This window comes from Oncorhynchus keta, chromosome 17 (genome assembly GCF_023373465.1).
Source record: "Oncorhynchus keta strain PuntledgeMale-10-30-2019 chromosome 17, Oket_V2, whole genome shotgun sequence".
In the NCBI taxonomy this organism is placed as follows: domain Eukaryota; kingdom Metazoa; phylum Chordata; class Actinopteri; order Salmoniformes; family Salmonidae; genus Oncorhynchus; species Oncorhynchus keta.
The window spans coordinates 24,192,375-24,209,481 of record NC_068437.1 but is presented as its reverse complement, the minus strand read 5'-3'; the positions used below and the strand labels follow the sequence as shown (position 1 = coordinate 24,209,481).

Genomic DNA, 17,107 nt, shown 5'->3' with positions numbered 1-17,107 from the left:
ACTAAAATACTATCAAATTCAAACTTTCAATAAATCACACATGTAAGATACTCAATTAAAGCTACACTCGTTGTGAATCCAGCCAACATGTCAGATTTAAAAAATGCTTTTCGGCTAAAGCATAAGAAGCTATTATCTGATAGCCTGCACCAGCAGTAAACAAAGGAGTTAGGATATTTCAACCCTGCGGGCGCTTCACGAGACACTGAAATAAAATACAAAACATGCATTACCTTTGTCAAACTTCTTTTGTTGGCACTCCAATATGTCCCATAAACATCACAATTGGTCCTTTTGTTTGATTAATTGCGTCCATATATATATATATCCAAAATGTCCATTTATAAAGTGCGTTTGATCCAGAAAAAAAACAGCTTACGAAAAACGCAACGTCACTACAATTTATTTCAAAAGTTGCCTATAAACTTTGCCAAAATATTTCAAACTACTTTTGTAATACAACTTTAGGTATTTTTAAACGCTAACAATCGATCAAATTGTAGACGGGGCAATCTGTGTTCAATACAGGAAAGAAAACAAACCAGCGCTCCTTTTCACATCTTGCGCAACTCACAAGTGTCCCCAGTTCCTAGTTGGCCTACTTCTTCATTACACAAAGGAATAACCTCAACCAAATTCCAAAGACTGGTGACATTCAGTGGAAGCGGTAGAAACTGACTACAGGTTCCTATAAAATATCCCTTGGCAAAGACAACTCAGGGAACAGAGAGGGGGGAATCTGAACAGTTAGTCCTCTGGGTTTTGCCTGCTACATAACTTCTGTTATACTCAGACATGATTCAAACAGTTTTAGAAACTTCAGAGTGTTTTCTATCCAAATCTATGAATAATATGCATATCTTATATTCTTGGCATGAGTAGCAGGGAGTTGAAATTGGGCACGCTATTTATCCAAAAGTGAAGATTCTGCCTCCTAGCCCCAAAAGGTTAAAGCTATGGGGTAGATTTTTGTTGTTGCAGTTTTAAATACAGATTCCTGCAATTCTACACTTGGATTATGCCATGTTCTTATGCTATCTTGAGTGACTCAAACATAACAAAATAAATGGGGGCCCATGCCATGACATTTTGGGAATTTTAGATTCTCCCTGACTGTCTAGTTTTTATTTTGGTGTTAGTTCTCAAAGATGATCTTATTTATAAATCTATAGCTCTATTGTTTTCTCTACATACTTTATCTGGTTTTAGACATTTAAATTAACACTGAAATGTTTTACCATCCCCAAAATTATTTTCAACAATAAATAAATATACACTATTGTTCAAAAGTTTGGGGTCACTTCGAAATTTCATTTATTTTCATTCAAAATAACATCACATTGATCAGAAGTACAGTGTAGACATTGTAAATGCTTATTGTAGCTGGAAACAGCAGTTTTTTAAAGGAATATCTACATAGGCGCACAGAGGCCAATTATCAGCAACCATCACTCCTGTGTTCCAATGGCACGTTGTGTTAGCTAATCCAAGTTCATCATTTTAAAAGGCTAATTGATCATTAGAAAACCCTTTTGCAATTATGTTAGCACAGCTGAAAACTGTTCTGATTTAAAGAAGCAATAAAACTGGCCTTCTTTAGACTAGTTGAGTATCTGGAGCATCAGCATTTGTGGTTTTGATTACAGGGTCAAAATGGCCAGAAACAAAGTACTATATTCTAAAACTCGTCAGTCTATTCTTGTTCTGAGAAATGAAGGCAATTCCATGCAATAATACTACGTCCTTCACAGAACAGCGCAAACTGTTTCCAACCAGAATAGAAAGAGGAGTGGGAGGCCCCTGTGCACAAGAGGACAAGTACATGTGTGTCTAGTTTGAGAAACAGACGCCTCACAAGTCCTTAACTGGCAGCTTCATTGAATTAGTACCCGCAAAACACCAGTCTCAACGTCAACCGTGAAGAGGTGACTCCGGGATGCTGGCCTTCTTGGCAGAGTTGCAAAGAAAACACCTTCTCAAACTTGCCAATAAAAAGAAAAGATTAAGATGGGGAAAAGAACACAGACACCTGGACAGCTCTGACTCGAAGGCCAGCATCCCGGAGTCGCTTCTTCACTGTTGACATTGAGATATTTTTGCTACCAAAACAAATGATCTGATTGTCTCTTCGCAGAAAAATCTGCAGAGCTGGGAGGATTGTATCCCACATATACATACATGCATACATACATACAGTTGGAGTCGGAAGTTTACGTATACTAAGGTTGGAGTCATTTAAATCTTGATTTTCAACCACTCCCCACATTTCTTGTTAACAAACTATAGTTTTGGCAAGTCGGTTAGGGCATCTACTTTGTGCTTGACACAAAGGCAGAGTCTCTACCTTCAAGCACATGAAATGGTTAAAAATGGGAATACTTTGCTTACCCGGTGCGTAGGGCAGCTGAATCGAGTGCACCTACCGCCAGCAACGCAAGACGGATAAAAAAATGTAAAAAAATAGGAACGCAAGGCTTTATATTGGGTTTTTTAACATTGATTGACTAGGAATGCCTCGGTTGGTGACCTGATCTATGCATAGTCACTTTCCCCTACCTACAAGTACATTTTACCTAGACTAACCTGTACCCCTGCACATTGACTTGGTACCAGCACCCCTTGTACAGTATATAGCCTTGTTATCTCATGTTACTATTTTCTTTGTTTATTTAGCACACACTTTTTTAAAACTACATTGTTGGTTAAGTTAGTTTGCATTTCACAGTAAGGTCTACTACATGTGTTGTATTTGGGACATGTGTTGTATTTGGGACAAATGTGATTTTATTTGAAGTCAATGGACAAAGTAGACTAGATCCAGTGGCTATTGCATTGGTGTCAACAAAAAAAAGAGCTTTTTTTTAATGGTAAACTGCCCGATTTGAACTGGTAAACTGCCCGATTTGAACTACCTTCATTTATCCACCCTGTGGGCTCCCGAGTGGCGCAGTAGTCTAAGGCACTGCATCTCAGTGGAAGAGGTGTCACTGCCGGCCGTGATTGTGATTCCCATAGGGCGGCGCACAATTGGCCCAGCGTCGTCCGGGTTTGGCCGGGGTAGGCCATCATTGTAAATAAGAATTTGTTCTTAACTGACTTGCCTAGTTAAATAAATAAAAAATGCTCATACTCTATCTGTGCTCCTGTGTGGATGTTGTGTTTAGTGAGCACCACAGTGCCCCCGGCAGGCCATCAGAGGAGAGTGCAGGGGGAGATGAAGACTGTGAGAAGAGATGCTGGGAGTCCCCCTCCTATGGACCTGTGAGCACTGGCTGCCAAGCTCTAGACCACGCCCTACTGGTTCATCTGAAGAATTGCAGCGCCCAACTTCTGGTGAGGATCATGATATATATATATTTTTTTTTGCTTAATATAAGAATTTTAAATTATTTATACTTTTGATACTTGCTCATTTATTAATAGAAAAAATATCCATACAATTAACTTTGGTTAGTGGAGATGGAGACTGAAACAAACATATGATTAAGGTACTTTGCGTCCTCTTTCAAAATAGTGTTTAGTGAATCATAGGTGACTCTGTCATTATTTTAGACATTTACTCAAGTAGTATTTTACTGGGTGACTTTTGGGTGACTTTCATTTTATATTAAGTTATCTTTACTTTTACGCACGTATGACAATTGGGTACTTTTCCCACCACTGCAAACACACACCATGGCATTTCATAGTGGATAATTGGGTAATATTTGGTTGAGCAATAACATTACAACCTACAGAATATTCACCCACTCAAAAAGACAGCCAAAGTTAGTTGAATTACTAATGTATTGTCACTGCTTTCAACCAACTGAAAGCACAACATTTCTAGGGATTTTTTTTCTTCAGATTTTTGGTTTAGTGTCTATCATTGCGCTTTCAATCAAAAACACAGCAAAGTTCGAATTGGAATACAATGTCAGATATTACGTTTATTTATACAGCAGATTAATGTGATATCACTGCTTCATCTAATAGCACGACCAAATGACTCGGGCCCAGTTTCCCGATAGCCCTGGAATTTAAAGTCTTAGTGGTCCTTCTGTAGCTCAGTTGGTAGAGCATGGCGCTTGTAACGCCAGGGTAGTGGGTTCGATTCCCGGGACCACCCATACGTAGAATGTATGCACACATGACTGTAAGTCGCTTTGGATAAAAGCGTCTGCTAAATGGCATATTATTACGAGGGTTTTAACAATGCATTGTTCCTACAATTCCCAAAACACCATGCAGAGAGAACACTCACTATGTGACGCATGCATGTATGTATTGATACTAGGAGGATCAAAAAGAAAAGCAGAGCTGCTCTTGGATCAGCTTTCTCCATTCAAATCTTACCTTAACATTAGAATTATTCCACAATACTGACAACGGATCAGCTTCTAGAGAGATATTATAACTATGGCTGCAAATATTGAGGCGCAGATAATTGCGAACATGTTACACATCATTTAAATATATTGAGTCAAATTATAGACCGTAGTCAATATGATTTGAAATATATAGACATGTAGTCTATAGGCCTACCATATTGAGCTTTCAATGTAGTCATCTCTGTTTTCATTTGAGGCATTATCCTCTGTAACAATTCCAAAAACATTGGCAACTTTAGTCTATTTGTAATCAACTTTAGTTTTGAAGTTATTAGCGGTCACAGAGAGTCTGTGTTTACCGGAGATCTTCTGTGTATAAAGACACACTTAGCTGTCCTACGAGTGGTCTGAAGCAATCCGTAAATAACAAGCGTTTTCAAGTGAAACTTCAACATTAGTTTTGGGGAAACAGCACAGAGATTTAACGATGCTCCTACAAAGGTTCCAACAATGAACTTCGCCTTAAGATGCTTTTGGGAAACCGGGCCCTGGATTGCAGTTTAATTAAATTAAATTAAAAGTACATGGACTGATAAATGCCTTACGATATGCTCTATTGATTATTACAGAAAATGTGAAGACCTACTATACATACAATTATCTGTAAGGTCCCTCAGTCAAGCAGTGAATTTCAAAGACAGATTCAACCACAAAAAACAGGGAGGTTTTCCAATGCCTCGCAAAGAAGGAAACTTATTGGTAGATGGGTCAAAATAATAAAAGCAGACATTGAATATCTCTGAGCATGATGAAGTTATTAAATTCACATTGAATGGTATACTCTGGTGCGGAGAGGAAGGAACTGCTCAATGAGTTCAACACTTTTTAAAACGGTGTACATTTGGTACAGAGTTGAATGGCTATGATAGGAGAGAACTGAGGCTGGATCAACAACATTTGAGTCACTCCACAATAATAACTTAAATGACACAGTGAAAAGAAGGAAGCCTGTACAGAATACAAATATTATAAAACATGCATCCTGTTTGCAAAAACGCACTAAAGTAAATATGCAGAAATGAGGCAAACAAATTAATTGAATGGCCTAGTTACAGTTTGGACTTAAATCGTCTTGAAAATCTCTACGGCAAGACTTGAAAATGGCTGTCTATCAATAATCAACAACCAACTTGACAGGGCTAGAAGGATTTTGAAAAGAATAATGTGCACATATTGTGCAATCCAGGTGTGCAAACCTCAGAAGGACTCACAGCTGTGATCGCTGCCAAAGATGATTCTAACATGTATGATTTTGCAAACATTTCTAAAAACATGTTTTCACTTGGTCATTGTGTGTAGATGGGTGAGGAAAATAACATATATTTAATCGATTTTGAATTCTGGCTGTAACACAAGTCAAGGGGTATGCCTTTGTATGCCAATCATGCCTTTGTGGTAGAGTGGCCAGACGGAAGCCACTCTTCAGTCAAAGGCACATGACAGCCCGATTGGAGTTTGCCAAAAGGCAGTCTCAGACCATGAGAAACAAGATTATCTGGTCTGATGAAACCAAGATTGAACTCTTTGGCCTGAAAGCCAAGCATCACGTCTGGAGGAAACCCGGCACCATTCCTACGGTGAAACATGGTGGCGGTGGCAGGATCATGCTGTGTGAATGTTTTTCAGTGGTGGGGACTTGGAGACTAGTCAGGATTGAGGAAAAGATGAATGGCGCAAAGTAGAGTTCTTGACGAAAACCTGCTCCAGAGCGCTCAGCACCTCTGACTGGGGCTAAGGTTCACCTTCCAACAGAACAACGACCCTAAGCACACAGCCAAGACATCGCAGGAGTGGCTTCGGGACAAGTCTCTGAATGTCCTTGAGTGGCCCAGCCAGAGCCCGGACTTGAACACGATCAAACATCTCTGGAGAGAATTGAAAATAGCTGGGTAGTGATGCTCCCCATCCAACCTGACAGAGTTTGGGAGGATCTGCAGAGAAGAATGGGAGAAATTCCCCAAATACAGGTGTGCCAAGCTTGTAGCGTCATACCCAAGAAGACTCGAGGCTGTAGTCGTTGCCAAAGGTGCTTCAACAAAGTACTGAGTAAAAGTTCTGAATACTTATGTAAAGTAAATTTTCCATTTTTTTATTTATAAATTCGCAAAAGTGTTTTAACTTGTTTTGCTTTGACATTTATTGGGTATTGTGTGTAGATTGAGAGAAAATCTATATTTTAATCAATTTTATCAAAGTGTAAAAGTCCAGGGGTCTGAATATTTTCTGAAAGCACTGTACATCTGTGCCACTGACTTAGTCTGGCTTTAATTCCAGTTTGTCTACAAAAATTTAATTCATATGTTTGATTCCCCCAACAAGATTTAGATGCAAGTGGCTGTTCCACTGGTTGTCATAAGGTGTATGCACCAATTTGTAAGTCGCTCTGGATAAGAGCGTCTGCTAAATGACTTAAATGTAATGTAAATGTAATGATTCACATCTCCATCTAAACCATCTGAACAAAGTTATGGAATAAGACTAAATCAAATCAAACTTTAAATATATTTTGGTTTGATGTAGTCATTCTTCAACTTACATTTTTGATTGAGATGAATCCAATTTATTCTGTTTTAATTTGTAGACAAACTGGAATTAAATTACCCAGCGTTTGAAACCCAAGCCTAATTTGTCTATTTTTAGTTCAATTCTGGTTTGAATTAAAAGCATTGCTGCTGATGACATTGCAAATGCTATGTAGACCTAATTGGCATGATTGATAGATAAAGGATGGTCACATTTCATTTGCTCTGTTAAACTTACCCTTTTGGAATGACTTTGATACCCTTTGGAATTACTTAGATAAAATCTATTTAGTGGAGATCTCTCAACAATCATGATCACGATAGCATATTGGTAATAGTCCGTGACAAATAACCAGGCAGGGCTTAATTAAACCTTGGATGGGAGACCAAAGGGTAGCTGTTGATAGATCAATTCTCCAGTAATAGGTGCTGCCCAGCCTATATATCTATTTTTCTGAGAAAGGATATAACGTTGACAATCTGTTTTAAAGGTACAAATTCAACCGTTACCATAATGACATAATCCTGTGGTTGAAATTTCAACATCAAAACAATTTATGTAGACTTTTTTTAAATCCAATGTATTTTTCACGTAGATTCCACATCGCAATACGTTGACAAGTTACACTGAAACAATGTTGATTTAACCAGTTTGCAGTCCTCTTATGTATGAGGCTCTAAACCAAATTAGTTGAAGAATTAAAATCTCATACATAGGTGATCTGATCTTGCGTTTGTGTTGTGCTGCCAAAATGATTGATCAAATTTATTTATATAGCTTTTGTACATCAGCTGATATCTCAGTGCTGTACAGAAACCCAGCCTAAAACCCCAAACAGCAAGCAATGCAGGTGTAGAAGCACGGTGGCTAGGAAAAACTCCCAAACCTAGGAAGAAACCTAGAGAGGAACCAGGCTATGAGGGGGGGCCAGTCCTCTTCTGGCTGTGCCGGTGGAGATTATAACAGAACATGGCCAAGATGTTCAAATGTTCATAAATGACCAGCATGGTCAAATAATATTCACAGTAGTTGTCGAGGGTGCAGCAAGTCAGCACCTCAGGAGTAAATGTCAGTTGGCTTTTCATAGCCGATCATTAAGAGTATCTCTACCGCTACTGCTGTCTCAGAGTTGAAAACAACAGGTCTGGGACAGGTAGCACGTCCGGTGAACAGGTCAGGATTCCATAGCCGCAGGCAGAACAGTTGAACCTGGAGCAGTAGCACGGCCAGGTGGACTGGGGACAGCAAGGAGTCATCAGGCCAGGTAGTCCTGAGGCATGGTACTAGGGCCCAGGTCCTCTGAGAGAGAGAGAGAGAATTAGAGAGAGCATTCTTAAATTCACACAGGACACCGGATAAGACAGGAGAAGTACTCCAGATATAACGAACTGACCCTAGCCCCCTGACACAAACTACTGCAGCATAAATACTGGCGGCTGAGACAGGAGGGGTCAGGAGACACTGTGATACCACCGGACAGGGCCAATCAGGAAGGATATAACCCCATGCACTTTGCCAAAGCTCAGCCCCCACACCACTAGAGGGATATCTTCAAACTCCAACTTACCATCCTGAGACAAGGCCGAGTATAGCCCACAAAGATCGCCGCCACGGCACAACCCAAGGAGGGGCGCCAACCCAGACAGGAAGATCACATCAGTGACTCAACCCACTCAAGTGACACACTCCTCCTAGGGACTGCATGAAAGAGCACCAGTAAGCCAGTGACTCAGCCCCTGTAATAGGGTTAGAGGCAGAGAATCCCAGTGGAAAGAGGGGAACCGGCCAGGCAGAGACAGCAAGGGCGGTTCGTTGCTCCAGAGCCTTTCCGTTCACCTTCACACTCCTGGGCCAGACTACACTCAATCATATGACCCACTGAAGAGATGAGTCTTCAGTAAAGACTTAAAGGTTGAGACCGAGTCTGCGTCTCTCACATGGGTAGGCAAACCATTCCATAAAAATGGAGCTCTATAGGAGAAAGCCCTGCCTCCAGCTGTTTGCTTAGAAATTCTAGGGACAATTAGGAGGCCTGCGTCTTGTGACTGTAGCGTACGTGTAGGTATGTACGGCAGGACCAAATCAGAAAGATGGGTAGGAGCAAGCCCATGTAATGCTTTGTAGGTTAGCAGTAAAACCTTAATCAGCCCTTGCCTTAACAGGAAGCCAGTGTAGGGAGGCTAGCACTGGAGTAATATGATCAAGTTTTTTTGGTTCTAGTTAGGATTCTAGCAGCTGTATTTAACACTAAATTAAGTTTATTTAGCGCTTTATCCGGGTTGCCAGAAAGTAGAGCATTGTAGTAGTCTAACCTAGAAGTAACAAAAACATGGATTAATTTTTCTGCATCATTTTTGGACAGAAAGTTTCAGATTTTTGCAATGATAAGTAGATGGAAAAAAGCTGTCCTTGAAACAGTCTTGATATGTTAGTCAAAAGAGAGATCAGAGTCCAGATTGATAAGCAGAGGAACAGCTCCCAGTTCTAATGTAATAATGATATATATTTTTTAAAGTGTCATCTGTGGTCTTACCAAATGTTCTGATTTGTTGTATCAATTTTGGCTATGTGACGCCCAATGGTTTGTGCTGTGCAGAGGCTGGGGACCTTTGGGCCTCTGCGCTGTGGGGAGATGTATGCTCTGGACCGCCTACTCAGGGAGGCCCGCGTCCTCGAGCTTATCAGACATGTTGCCAAGGAGACCCCTGGAGGAGCCACTCAGGCAGATGAGGGTGAGTTCATTACTACTGAGAGGACAATGAAACAGCATACTAGTTTACTCACTGACACAGCTAAGGATATAATGAATAAGGTTAACTACTCTAATTGTAGATTCAATTACTATCATCTCTAACTTGTTTTCTTTTCCTTCTGTCTCTCTCTTGGAGTAGTTGTTCCCCAGTTAGAACAGTGCCAAGGGGCAACATTACTATGGCAACAGTGTACAGACAATGGCAGTGTGTACAGCACCTCCACAGACGCTTTCCTCACAACACTGGCTGCTGCTTACACCAACAGACTGCCCGAGAGAGGAGCCAGCCTGGCAGACACAGGTGTGATACTGTTGTTGTCTCGATCATGGATAATATCGCGTATAATAACACATTTCTCTGCACCTATCTGGTGTATATGACAATAAAACATATTTAAAAAATATACAGTTGAAGTCGGAAGTTTATATACACCTTAGCCAAGTACATTTAAACTCTGTTTTTCACAACTCCTGACATTTAATCCGAGTATAAATTATCTGTCTTAGGTCAGTTAGGATCACCACTTTATTTTAAGAATGTTAAATGTCAGAATAATAGTAGAGAGAATGATTTATTTGAGCTTTTATTTCTTCACATTTCAAGTGGGTCAGAAGTTTACATACACTCAATTAGTATTTGGTAGCATTGACTTTAGATTGTTTAACTAGGATCAAATGTTTTGGGTAGCCTTCCACAAGCTTCTCTCAATAAGTTTGGTGAATTTTGGCCCATTCCTCCTGACAGAGCTGGTGTAACTGGGTCAGGTTTGTAGGCCTCCTTGCTCTCACACACTTACATTCTGACAACAAGTTTTCTATGGGATTGAGGTCAGGGCTTTGTGATGGACACTCCATTACCTTGACTTTGTTGTCATTAAGCCATTTTTCCACAACTCTGGAAGTATGCTTGGGGTCATTGTCCATTTGGAAGACCTATTTGCGACCAAGCTTTAACTTCCTGACTGATGTTGCTTCAATATATCCACATAATTTTCTTTCCTCATGATGCCATCCATTTTGTGAAATACACCATCCCTCCTGCAGCAAAGCACCCCACAACATGATGCTGCCACCCCCGTGCTTCACGGTTGGGAGGGTGTTCTTCGGCTTGCAAGCCTCCCCCTTTTTCCTCCAAACATAATGATGGTCATTATGGCCAAATAGTTATATTTTTGTTTCAACAGACCAGAAGACATTTCTCCAAAGTACAATCTTTGTCCCGATGTGCAGTTGCAAACCGTAGTCTGGCTTTTTTATGGCAGTTTTGGGAGCAGTGGCTTCTTCCTTGCTGGGCGGTCTTTCAGGTTATGTCAATATAGGACTCCTTTTTACTGTGGATATAGATACTTTTGTACCTGTTTCCTCCAGCATCTTCACAAGGTCCTTTGCTGTTGTTCTGGGATTGATTTGCACTTTTCGCACCAAAGTACGTTCATCTCTCGGAGACAGAACGCATCTCCTTCCTGAGCGGTATGATGGCTGCATGGTCCCATGGTGTTTATACTTTGTACAGATGAACGTGGTACCTTCAGGCGTTTGGAAATTTCTCAGAAGGATGAACCAGACTTGTGGTCTACCATTTTTTTTCTTCTGAGGTCTTGGCTGATTTTCTTTTTATTTTCCCATGATGTCAAGCAAAGAGGCACTGAGTTTGAAGGTAGACCTTGAAATACATCCCCAGGTACACCTCCAATTGACTCAAATGATGTCAATTAGCCTATCAGAAGCTTCTAAAGCCATGACATCACTGGAATTGAGATACAGTGAAATAATCTGTATGTAAACAATTGTTGGAAAAATTACAAAGTTGATGTCTTAACTGACTTGCCAAAACTATAGTTTGTAAACAAGACATTTGTGGAGTGGTTGAAAACAAGTTTTAATGACTCCAACCTAAGTGTATGTAAACTTCTGTCTTCAACTGTGTGTATATATATTTATTTATTCATTCATTTATTTACTTCGTGGCCTGTTCATTAGGTACACCACCCCGTTCACTAAAATGCTTCTCTCCTACAGGTAGTGAGTCACATGGCTGTAACTTGCTATATAAAGCAGCAGACAGGCAAATTAACATTGATGGGCAAAACGAGTGGCTAAGCGACTTTGAGCGTGGTATGGTCATCATTGCATAGTCCGGATTTTGGCGTAAGCAACATCAGTTCATGGTCCCATCCTGCCTTGTATCAACGGTACAGGCTGGTGGTGTAATGGTGTGGGGAATGTTTTTCTGTCACATGTTAGGTCCCTTGATACCAATTGGGCAACGTTTAAATGCCCTGAAGAATTCAGGCTGTTCTAGAGGCAAAGCTGGGTCTGACCCAGTATGAGATTGGTGTACCTAATAAACTGTATTTTAACATAGTAATACATAGTTTAAAACACTCTCCCTCAGGAGGAGTTTGTGATCTGCAATGCAATGCTCTTGGCTTTGATTCCAGTGGCATATATGCTATCACAGACCCACACATTAGAGAAGAGCTGTTAAAGTGATATCCTGTCATGTCGGACCCATGTCTCTCTGTGCTGTGTCTAGTGTTCTTGCGTCTGGTGGAGAGGATTCTGGAGAGGAGGTTGCCCAAGCGTGGGGGCCAGGCAGCCAGAGAGATGCTGACTCTCTTCCAGTTCTGGAGCTACCTGGAGGCAGAGGGAGTGAGCGAGCTGGACACACACATCACTGAACTGGCAGAGGAGGGTGAGTGTCTGGGAGACTGACTATGGTAGTGAATGGACCTCTGTAATTGCTTGGCGTTGGTGTTCATGAATTTGTTAATGTGTCTTACCAGGTTACAGACAGCCACTTGGCTCTATGGTCAGTCATGATGATGGTCATAAATGGATGATTCCTCTCATTGTTGTTATTTCACCACACCCACTATAACATAATCTCATCCTATTATCTTTTCCTATTTTCTTTTCCAACCCCCATCCTTATTCTCTCTCTCGGTTTCCTTTTCCTCCCCCAACACACACCCTGTCCTGTCTCTTTCTCTGCTTCTCTGTATACCCCTTCTCAGTCTGGCTGGTTCAGAGCCTGCAGTCAGGAGACCAGGAGGTGCTGGTGAAGGCCCTGAAGAGGCCTCCAGAGAGCAGCCTGAAGAGGGAGGGGATGCATGCTGTCAGCCTGCTGCTCAGGGACCCCCGGGGGAAGGTGTCTGCCTCTGCCAGCTCCCTGCTCCGGAGCCTAGCCAACCAACCACGCCATCGAGAGAGGGTGAGACAAAGAGATTCAACCGGAGGCACTGCAGGGGGTCCACAGAAAAGTTTATATTTTTTTTATTATTATTTTTTTAACGAACGGAAATTGTTTTTATGAATATCGCTAGCACTAACAGACTTCACACATTTCAAATGACATATCTAAAATAGAGAAGAGTATATCTGATGTATATATATATATTCTAATGATGTCAACTTTATTTCTCATCTCCTAATATTGTGTTGTCAATAATTAAGCAAATTACACTCACTGGAGTATCTGACATGGGCTTTGAAAAAGCACCCGCGAATAGGCTACCAAGAGCCGCTGGCTGCTGTTAAGCTTTCTTGACTTGGACTTTAAGTTTTGCCAATACTTGGCTAACCTTTTTGTTTAATCAGCTGCTCTTAGTGAAAATGTGTTCGGAGTTACATTTCTAGCTATGTTAGAGCGAACAGGGAGGTCAAAATATTGAAATACAATCTATTAATTTTAAAATGTTGATTACTTCTCCTTGCTATTATCATTCAGCTAATAAGACAAGAATTGCTAACGTATGATTGGGGTCCCTGAATCGACAGTCTGCCTGGGAGGGGATCCCTGGGCAAGAATATGTTTAAAACCCTGATTTTAAGGTCATGCTCACTGTATAACTTTTGAAATACACCTCTTAAGTGTACTCTATGAAGATAACAGGATCACCCATGTGGATTCACACTACATGATCAAATGTATGTGGACACTTGCTTGTCGAACATCTCATTCCACAGTCATAGGCATTAATATGGAGTTGGTCCCCCCTGTGCTGCTATAACAGCGTCCACTCTTCTGAAATGACTTTCCACTAGATGTTGGAACATTTCTGCGGGGACTTGCTTCCATTCAGCCACGACCATTAGAGGTTGGGCGCTGATGTTGAGCGATTAGGCCTGGCTCGCAGTCGGAGTTCCAATTCATCCCAATGGTGTTCGAATGGGTTGCGGTCAGGGCTCTGTGCAGGCCAGAAAAGCTATTCCACACCAATCCCAACAAACCATTTCTGTATGGACCTCGCTTTGTGCAAGGGGGCATTGTCATGCTGAAACAGGAAAAGGCCTTCTTCAAACTGCTGCCCCAAAGTTGGAAGCAAAGAATTGTCTAGAATGTTATTTGTATGATGTAGCGTTAAGATTTCCCTTCACTGGAACTAAGGGGCCTGAACCATGAAAAACAGCCCCAGACCATTATTCCTCCTCCACCAAACTTTACAGTTGGCACTATGCATTGGGGCAGGCGGTGTTCTCCTGACATCCCAGATTTGTCCGTCGGACTGCCAGATGGTGAAGCGTGATTCATCACTCCAGAATGTTTTTCTACTGCTCCAGTCCAATTGTAGTGAGCTTTACACCACTCCAGCCAACGCTTGGCATTGCACATGATGATATTTGGCTTGTGTGCGGCTGCTCGGCCATGGGAGCCCATTTCATGAAGCTCCTGACTAACCGTTCTTGTGCTGACGTTGCTTCCAGAGGCAGTTTGGAACTCTGTAGTGAGTGTTGCAACCGAGGACAGATTATTTTTACACTCTACACACTTCAGCACTCTGCAGTCTCGTTCTGTGAACTTGTGTGGCCTCCCAATTTGTGGGTGAGCCGTTGTTGATCCTAGACGTTTCCACTTCACGATAACAGCACTTGCAGTTGACCGGGGCAGGTCTAGCTTGTTGGACAGATGGAGTCCTATGACGGTGCCACGTTGAAAGACATTGAGCTTTTCAGTAAGGCCATTCTACTGCCAATGTTTGTCTATGGAGATTGCATGGCTGTGTGCTTGATTTTATGAACCTGCCAGCAACGGGTGTGGCTGAAATCGCAGAATCCACTAATTTGAAGGGTTCTCCACATACTTTTGTGTATATATAGTGTGTGTGTTTGTGAAAATTATAGTGTATTTTACCCCAGGCCCTGGTAAGCTGTCTGGAGCTTCTGGAGAATGAAAGCATGGAGACGAGAGTGTGTGGCTGTAAAGCACTTGCATGTCTGAAGGTCAGTCTTACCATTTAGTCACCTCTTCAACAATCTCCATCTGCAATCTGTTTTTTCTTTTTACTGTGCGTACCCTAGTGTCTGGAGTCAGTCTGTTTTTTTAATGTTCTGCAGGCCAAAGAGAGCATCGACCAGCTGGTCTATCTCTGTCGTTCGGACAAGGAGGACGTGAGGGATGCTGCCAAACAAGCTTTGTTGGTGCTTGGTTAGTAGAAGGATAAGAAGTATACGTTTTGATAGGGGACTGAGTGAGATCAAGGGATACAGGGGCACAGAGAGTGGGGTTTCTGTGGGTGGGAAAGAGTGTATGAGGGAATAATAGTGTGTGTGTGTGTGTTCCATCCAGGTGAGGATGGGAAGTTGGCCCACAGACACGTTGAGACATCTCTGCAGGAAGGAGTGCCACGTCTCTTCTCCCCTGGCAGCATGACCAGCACCTCCTTCTAACGCCACCACAACGGAATACTGATACCTTCATGCTAATGTCAACACACTATTATAGAGCCGTTATCAAGCCACACACACACACATCAAAATATACACTGTAAAAGAGGGTGCAATACGCCGATGCAAAAAGGTTGCGGACTATCACATGCGCTCACTAACAATGGGATGACATCTACAGCTTGACATAAAGTCCGTGAACTAAACTCAAATATTACCAACCTGTGTAAATAAGTGACAACTACTCATGAACTGCAGATTTGTAGACGCGATGAAGAGGGGTGGAAAGTATTTTACTGCCTTACAGTACATTTTGGCCTGGTGGTGTTGCCTTCTGAACCATGTAAGCACAGCTAGGATGATGAATGGATAGGACACAACAATCATTGTGTCAGATCATTGCATGGATAGGACAAAGTGGGAAAGTAACATGTTGATTTTTCAGGGGAAATCCACTTCTGATCTTCTATATTTGTAATGAAGCTGGTTTTCTGATGGTCTGTGTGGAGAATGTCAGCGTGTGGAAGGAGTAATGAAGTAAATCATGGGGGTGGAAGGGATTTGGTTGTTCCTCAGGAGATGATGGTGGTGCAGTTCCACACTCTAGGACCACAGTCTGATGAGGAGCTTGTTGCCATGCCGGCCAGGAAGAAGTCGTCTGGAAAAACATTTATTACAGTGCCATCATTCCATACTATCAGCTTTATGTAAATATATTCCACTGGAAGTGTACATGTTATATAATTGTGTTGTAATTCACTTGCTATTGTTGAAACAATCTACTGTAGGTAAATTCATTGTGCACTTCCTGAGACTTGTGCCACTGGTGATATAACTGAAGATAATTTCAGCTGTATGGGTGGTTAAGTACTTTTATTATCATTATTATTGAACTTAAAACTGTGGTTGACTTTGCCTTTTTGGAGCAGAAAAATTCTCACTGAAACAGACAACCAAACTGCTTGTACTGTGTGGAATGTATAGGGTGGAATCAGGGTAGGATGAGATCCTGCATTCATTCTATATTATTTACTTTGTAGAGTCATCAGTTATTCAGAGGAGGCTGGTGTAAGGAGTTGTCGGAGGACAGGCTCTTTGGAATGGCATAAATGGAACAGAGTCAAACGTGGTTTCCAGATGTGTGATACCGTTCCAATTATTACAGCCATCACAATGAACCCGTCCCCCTATAGCTCCTCCCACCAGCCTCTGGTTATATTGTATTGGAGTTATTAACAATGGACAACTTAAAAAGCTTATTCAGTGTTTAAGTGCCTCAAGTAATGAGACATGAGATGAAATACTTTAAAGAAGAGATGCAGTGCTAATGCAAACAATGCAGCAAAGTATATTTTCCTTATGACTCAAATTGTGCAGCAAAGATTTTTTCTATAAAAGTATATTGACTGAATAAAATTGTGTTCAAAAAATGGTTTCCTTTCGTGGGAGGATGTGATAATGTATACTTTCCCTATGTTTATTATTATAGGTCTGTTGAATAAATATATAATACAGCATGTGCCTGGGGCTGACCATATTACTGCCACACTGGTGGTGACTGACTGTATTACCACCACACTGGTGGTCACGAGTCATAAAGGCAGTCAAAATCCACGTGACCATTTAGTCACGGTAATTAGGCTTCTCCAAGCTCTGATGCTGCTGATGGTCATTAGTAGCCTCCCAAACTTGCTAACTGTCTGGTACTCAGCACTATATTGTCCCTCTAATCACTCTGACATCAACACAAATGTAATCAAACACTTCATGAGAGCCAATGAGCTCATGTTGCACA

The 17,107-nt window shown here is 41.5% G+C and overlaps 1 protein-coding gene across 7 annotated transcripts in view; it reads left to right on the top strand.

The window, feature by feature from the left end:
- The window catches only part of LOC118396246 (rho family-interacting cell polarization regulator 1-like), a 79,152-nt gene extending 62,405 nt beyond the window's left edge, over positions 1-16,747 (top strand). For 6 of the 7 annotated variants that reach the window (XM_052465734.1, XM_052465731.1, XM_052465733.1 and 3 more), the window contains 8 exons: positions 3,165-3,333; positions 9,490-9,625; positions 9,785-9,946; positions 12,182-12,340; positions 12,663-12,859; positions 14,785-14,868; positions 14,983-15,073; positions 15,215-16,747. In XM_052465734.1, the coding sequence (XP_052321694.1) occupies positions 3,165-3,333; positions 9,490-9,625; positions 9,785-9,946; positions 12,182-12,340; positions 12,663-12,859; positions 14,785-14,868; positions 14,983-15,073; positions 15,215-15,315 (1,099 nt within the window). In that variant the 3' untranslated portion in view covers positions 15,316-16,747. Of the gene's footprint in view, positions 1-3,164; positions 3,334-9,489; positions 9,626-9,784; positions 9,947-11,664; positions 11,794-12,181; positions 12,341-12,662; positions 12,860-14,784; positions 14,869-14,982; positions 15,074-15,214 lie in introns of those variants that run through there. The other variant, XM_052465735.1, reaches the window with a different exon arrangement.
- The last annotated feature ends 360 nt before the right edge of the window (positions 16,748-17,107 follow it).